The 6,911-nt window shown below is 43.7% G+C and overlaps 1 protein-coding gene across 3 annotated transcripts in view; it reads right to left on the bottom strand.

The window, feature by feature from the left end:
- Positions 1–2,551: 2,551 nt before the first annotated feature.
- Positions 2,552–6,911, bottom strand: part of NEDD4 (NEDD4 E3 ubiquitin protein ligase) — a 61,805-nt gene continuing 57,445 nt past the window's right edge. For 2 of the 3 annotated variants that reach the window (XM_080396572.1, XM_080396570.1), the window contains 2 exons: positions 4,446–4,518; positions 2,552–4,367 (listed from right to left, as the gene is read on the bottom strand). In XM_080396572.1, the coding sequence (XP_080252698.1) occupies positions 4,265–4,367; positions 4,446–4,518 (176 nt within the window). In that variant the 3' untranslated portion in view covers positions 2,552–4,264. The other variant, XM_080396571.1, reaches the window with a different exon arrangement.

The raw sequence follows: 6,911 nt of genomic DNA, 5'->3' as shown, positions 1-6,911 counted from the left end.
GTTCCGCCGCCGCCCCGGGGGGCTCCGACCGCGCACCCCGCCCCGGGGCCTGGCCCGGCCCGGTCGCTGCGGCGCCCCCTGGCGGCTCCCCGGCGCCACCACTCGCAGCGCCGCGGCCACGGGGGGGCGGGCGAGGGGGCACTGGCAGCTTGACCTTCTTGTTTATTCCTTTATAAGCCATTATTATCAAAGTTCTGTGCCTGACAATTCAAAATTTTCAAATGTTAATGTCAAAAGACCTTGATTTCTGACTGCAGCCTCCTGCGGGAAGGGAAAGGCGCCACGCGGGGCAGATTCTCCAGTGTACTTTTCTAGAAAAGCCGGGTTGCATCGGTATCAACCTGCAGAAGCCACAACCGATGGCTGGACACTGCTCTGCTTACAGCTCTCAGGCTTGCAGCAGCCCACAAAGCTCCTGCCAAAACACCCCTCAGAATTTTCAGTGCAGTGTTCTGAAAGCTGGGAGAAGTGGAACTGCTCCTGGTGCAGCTTCTCCCTCGCGTTTCAGGCCAGTCCCTGCCCAGAATCAGCATCTTGCTCAAGTCTCTCCCCTTAACAGACTGTTTCTTCGCAGATACATCCTTTTAACTAGACCTGCACAAAATCCATTCCCAAATGCCAACCCTGGCTACCCTTCCTTTCAGCAGGCTGGTGCATTTAGCTCTTACCTGCCTGAAAGATTTTTCAGTCTTATCCCTCACCTGGCACTGCTGGGTGGTGAGAGCAATGAAATTCCAGTGTAAACCAGATGGTCATTAATACACAAGGAGGCAGCTGTCAAACTCATCTGTAATGCCAGGGGAAGTGGCCTGCAGCTGGCACACACAGCCACATTAGGGACGGTGTTCTGGCAAAAAAAAATAGGGAAGTGTTCACAGTAGCATCTTTGGAGTCATCCTGTCCCGTCCCCAGTGTACGTTTCATGGGATACGGAGGTGCAATGTGCAGAAAATAAAAGTACAGAGGGGCGCACAGGAGATCCAGGAGAACATCTCCCCAGCCGGCCAGTCCAGCACCCTTGTTTAGCTGTCCATGACCCCCTCCTGAAGCCTCCCAGATTGTCCCCTTGTACTGCCCTTCCTACAGACATCAGGGAGTTTAGCCTCCTCTAAGACCCAGGGTTTGCCATTTTGCAATTCCTTGAGATGCTTCCAAGACCACTGCCCACTTCCTGACAACAAACCAGTGGCCTAGGTGTTTCCTGTACTGGTGTCTCCTCTGACCCAGACTCAGAGCTCTGCACCAGCCTGTCACCCCCTCCCTTCACAGGTCTCCCCCCATCCAAGCGGCTCCAGCCACATGAGCTGTGTCTCTTGTTCCTCCTGGTCTTTCCCCGGCTGCCTGTGAGCGTGTTCAGGCACAGAAGCTGGGCTCCCTTCAGCCTGTGGCACCCTCCAGAAGGGCTGCCTCACTCCCACCGCCCTGCCCCGGTACTTCGCACCAGCACCAATGGCCTCTCTTCTCTTATTTAACCACAAGCTGTTACCACCATTCCTCCACAAACCGAGTTTAAAGCCCACAGAAGGGACTCTGTATCACCCACCGCTTCTCGGTGTGAAAACTCTGAGTTCAGGCGCATCCAGCTCCAAACCACTCCCTTCATGCAACTTGTTCCTTTCCTCATCTTCAGCACCACAATTCTGTAAATTCATACCCAGAGGTGAAGAAGCCTTTCTTCTGATGCCAGAAGTCACAAGCTTCCAGCTTCACCCACCTTGGGTATATGCATCCACCACCTGCCCAAGCAGGGCTTCCAGCTCCTCTTCCTCACTCCCACTGTGTGGTTTGCTCTTTGGCCTCGACAAGGTCCCTGTGAAGACCCTTAGGACCTCTCAGCTGTTTATCCTCCCAAAGCTACGTGTCTACTCAGTCCTCCTGTAGCTCTTCCCTGCAGCAACTTGGTGCCTTGCCCACAGCAGAGCTTCTGCAGGCAGGCCAGCCCTGTCCTGTGGAGAGGCACCAGGATACTCCCTGCAGCCCATGACCCGGCAGCTGCATCCTTTCTCCAGGAGCCTTCACCCACGCACTGGGGCTGCTTCCCACAGCTCGCACGGGGGACTGAGCCCTGTGGCACATCCCCATCGCCACTGGGCAGCCTGTGCTGCCTGGAGCAGAGCTTCAGGGCCCCCTCTGCACCCCTGCCGCACTCACCGCCGCGGACTGTGGGCTGCATGCCAGCCGGCCAGCTGAGAAGGGTGTTCCTACAGCAGCAGGGAGGAGCCTGACCCTCCCGCAGCAGCAGTCAGCTGGCATTTCTGGGGGGCCACCACCTCCGCCTGTCTGCCGTGCAGCATTTCTAGGCTGGCCGTACGTACAATGAAGGCTCACAGCGACCTAGAGCTTTTATGAAAACAGTGTATTAATTTTTCGAAGACTACGTGCCTTGGGAGCAGAACAGTAGGAAACAGCGCTGCTGTACCTCAACACCTATACAAAGGTAGCAACGTATTGTGGTGGAACTGCTGCCCCAGTCTAACTAGGAGTACTAAAGTTACTGAATTCTTGCTATTTCAAGACTGCCGATTTGCACTTCAAAGAACTGAGCCACAAATTATTAGAATAAACTTTTATTTACTGCTCTCAGGATCCTTATTTTATACTTTAAAGTATGCAACAAAACCTGCTACATTCAAATCTATACAGATTTACTGATATATCATTCATGTTTTACAAAACTGCATATAGATTTCCAAAATTTGTATAAGTTACCTTTATTTACATGTAATATTCTCAGCCCCAATGACCTAGTCAAAGAATAAAACAAAGTGGGATTTTAAATATCCCTTAAGACCCATTAAATTTGTTACGTAATTTACATATCTTTATAGAGAGATGTGCTACACTTCCTTCTTGCATATTTATAAAGACTGTGACTAAACAGAAATTTGCTGGCCAAAGCTACGTACTGTTATTTCCTCAGATCATATTGGTAATAAAATGTTAAAATTAGAGCAAGCCTGGTATAAAAACCAATTTTTCCTTTTAGAACCAACTTTGTTAATCATTTTAACCAGCACTTGCTCAAAAAAAGTGTTAACATTAATACAAAAGATATCCACATTTACAAAAGAAATCAAACTAGTATTTATATGACAAGTTGATCTACAATAAATTGCACATTGTTGGTTATGACTTTGGTTATACTGTATTAACAAATTTGGTTTATAGACTAACAGTGGAGAAAAAAAATATAAAAATGCAGCTATAGAAACTAGCATAACCTGTAAACATATTACAGAACCAAATTCGGCACCTGGTTATATGTGCATAACCTCCAGGCGGCACAGAGAAGTTTCCACATATCAGAGTGCTGAATTTGGCCCAGAAAACCCTGTAAACATGTTCTTTATTGTTATGTAGTGCAATACTGCAAGAATGGATAATAAAGGCCTCTAACTACCAAGAACTAATACTGAGTGATATGCATACAAATTTCATTTCAAGATTAATTTGTTGCAAAAGGTTGAATTGAAAATATTATCCATTGCTGAACTAGAAATTTATCAAAAACAGTGATGAACACTCAATAAACTGACAGTATACAATTTCAGACAAAAATGGATATAATTTCTCATTACAATTCAGAATTATGCTGCTTGTCCGTTTTATATAAAATCCTGGTTTTGTTACACTCTTTCAACAAAAGCAAGGTAGAAACAGAAATCTAACAAAATGAAGTGTGTCAGCAAGTCAATTTTCTGCAAACTGATGGCTGATAATGCAAACAAATGCTTTCCAATCTTTTACCTAATATGCTCAATTATAAGGTGCTTTGGGCAGATCTGTAGCAAACAGCCTGAAGCAGCACACATTATGATATTGCATTACATGAAACTTGGTGGTTTTGTTTCTGTTTTTCTTTTAAAAAACATCTAACAATTTCAGTTGTTCCTCTTAAAAGCAGCAATTCAAATTTATACCCTCTGCAAAGATTTCTTCACAGTTTTACTTCAGTAGTTTACTGTAGGACAGTCTGTCAAATACTGTAGAAGAGGCAACTGCTTAAAAATGTTTTTGATTTACTTGGCACTGGCCCATTCAATGTGTATACTGTAGTTACTAGCAAAGTACACAGACCGTGGAAATGGCAAAATATATTTTCAAAAGTTAGTGAATTTTTAATACTTACTTATTTTACAAGAGATACTGTGAAGATTCAATAGCCATGCAACTAAACACAATGGTAGTCCCTGGAAAATTCAGATTTTTGTAAACCCTTAACATGAAAATGCAGCACTGGACCGACATAATTTATGTCTGTGTCTTAATCAACCCCATCAAAACCCTGAGTATTTTCAATCGCTAGAAGAAGTTTATCCCATAAATCTTCAAATGAGTCATATGGAGGCAAATCCAAGCGATTAAAGCTGAAAAACAGATAAAACCTCTTAAATATTTTTATCATTCTCAATAAATGTCATCATCTACCTAAATTAAATACTCACCAGGTATGAGCTCTTGGCAGTTTTTCAGGGGTACCCCACTGTTCAACTGTAAACAGTTGCGGTCCATTTGAACCTGCAGAAAAATACACATCAATTTACATTCCAATACGAGATTCCTTTATAATCAGAAATTCAAATTGTGAAATATCTTGGGGTTTTGTAATCTAATTCTGACATTAGTTGGACCTATCTATATGAATCAAATATAGTCTGTACTCAGTAACGGTCACTGATCCCAATTCTCTTTTATTTTAAATTATTTCTTGCCACATCTTAATTTCACACCTTAAACTCAGAGTCTAAGACCTAAATGCATACACATAATAGTTGGCATTGAGAATTTTATGCGGAAGATAGTTTTATCCTGTGTAAATTTTGCATGTAAAAATTTAGACATGTTTATCACAACGTGCCAAGTTATATAACCTGTCAGCAAGTATTCAGTGTCCACCGTCACCAACACAGCAGAGCAGAGTAACTAATATCTTTTTGAAACACAGAGACTGTATGTGTACTTCAGGGATGCACGTATGCACCTGAGAGAATACTGGCTCACAAGTGCAGCTCCACCTATGCCTGTGTCTTCAGCAACTGACTTACAGCATGTTGTATCTGAAAGTTCCTCGGACCTCTCAACTCTTGCCAAGTAAACACAAAGGGCATTTTGTAACCATTCCCTTAAGCTGTTGAAAGCGCTTGCGTATGTCTGGAGAAGACTATGTAGTTTAAAAAAATAATAGTAACAAAAAGTTGCTATCTTGTCAGAGAACAAGAGATGATCTCTGATGGTGGGTGTCTGCTGACTACTCTATGAGGAGACCATCAATACAGTTACAGAATGGTATTCCAAGGCAGGTGGCTACCCAAGTATGAGCAGCATGCTGAAACAGAAAATGTGAAACATGTTTCAGATTAAAGATGAGCAGCAGTAATATGAACAGGTTGATCAGTGAATCCAGCTGAGGTGTAAGTGCTGTGTTGAGTACCTTTAGACCTATGAAATCAAGTTGGTTTTATAATGCAGAGAGACACCTCCCCTTTTTTTCATGACTCCTCCAAAATGTTTGGGTTTTTTTGATGACACAAGTTATAACTGTCAATTCAAAAATATTTGTGGTTTTATGGCGAAAAAGAAATCATATGTATTACTAATAAAAATATTTGTATTATGATCACATGTAATAATGCACATTGTGGAGGTGGATTTGAGGATGTTAGCCAACTTATACACACAAAAAAACCCCACAAAACCACCAACAGAAAAATCCAAGACAATTAATCCTAACCATGAAAATAAGAGGAGGAGAAAACACTTTCACAGCTACTAACATACAGAAAAAGGTAGGAAATCCCAATCAACGCACAGAAACTACACTTCAAACGAGCCTAGTGAGTGAACTGGACAGGCGAGAGCAAACACTGTGCACTTTATCCTAAAATACTATCAGTGAGACATACATGTCAGGAGTTGAGGGAACACTTCCAGCTCTTCATCTTTACTTTCTTCTTTGGCTTACGTGTTTCTTCAGCACACAAGGCTGGTTAGGAAAAGTAACTAGTAAGAATGCCTTGAATACGGATGAAGCAGAGAAGCAGCTCTACGACCAACGGTGCATTCTACCACACGACAAGAAGTTCTCAGACTGGGTGTCTGGGAGCAAACCCTCCCAAGCAGTCCCTTTTCATGAGCAGAACAGCCTCTCCGGGCCACAAGAGGGAGATGTCCCGCTAGGAAGCCAGCTCTTAGGGCTGTGCCCGAAGGTGGCAAGGCAACCACCGGAGGGTCTGCCCGGCAGCACCAAAAAGCCTTGTGCCAACATGAAACACTGAAGAACCGTCTACACTTCTTCAAGCAGGTTACTGGTAATGCCACTGTGATCATTACTGGGGTTTGGGGAGATTGGCATGTTGGCTACAGTAAAGCAGAAATAAAAAGCCAAAACAGCAATGTCAAAGCACTGTGCAAGGCAATCACTAATTGAATTTTTCATTGAGTAAACAGAGCTATGGGAACTGGGACTTGGTCAGAAGACTGCCCAAGGCCATCCTAATCCCTGAGCAGAAGGAAGCCAAGTTTCAACAGTTTCTTTCCCTATATTATTCCTTAGTTCTATCTCTGGCTAGTGTTTTTAGACAAATAAAAATCCGAAGGCCACAAAATCCTGATGGGGTTTCTTTCCACTGCAACGTGCATGCACTGTAACTCCAACAGGGCGAAGGTACAGGTGCAACAGCAAACACGTGGCTCAAGTCTGCTGAGGGCACTGTCCTTTCCCTTGGAACTCACAACAAGGGAGTATTTACAAATGAAATGAAATGAAAATGAAAAGAGGGAGAAACAGGGACGCATGGGGGGTATTATTTGTTCACAGTTCTAGCGTTCTATAAACAACAGTAATTTGTTAATAGAAATGTTTATTGAAATACACGTTAGGCTATTCAGTCATTTGCATAGGATCTCAAACC

This window comes from Falco punctatus, assembly GCF_963210335.1.
Source record: "Falco punctatus genome assembly, chromosome: 7".
NCBI classification, from domain to species: domain Eukaryota; kingdom Metazoa; phylum Chordata; class Aves; order Falconiformes; family Falconidae; genus Falco; species Falco punctatus.
The sequence above is the reverse complement of the archived record's forward strand: the minus strand, read 5'-3'. Positions and strand labels throughout refer to the sequence as shown.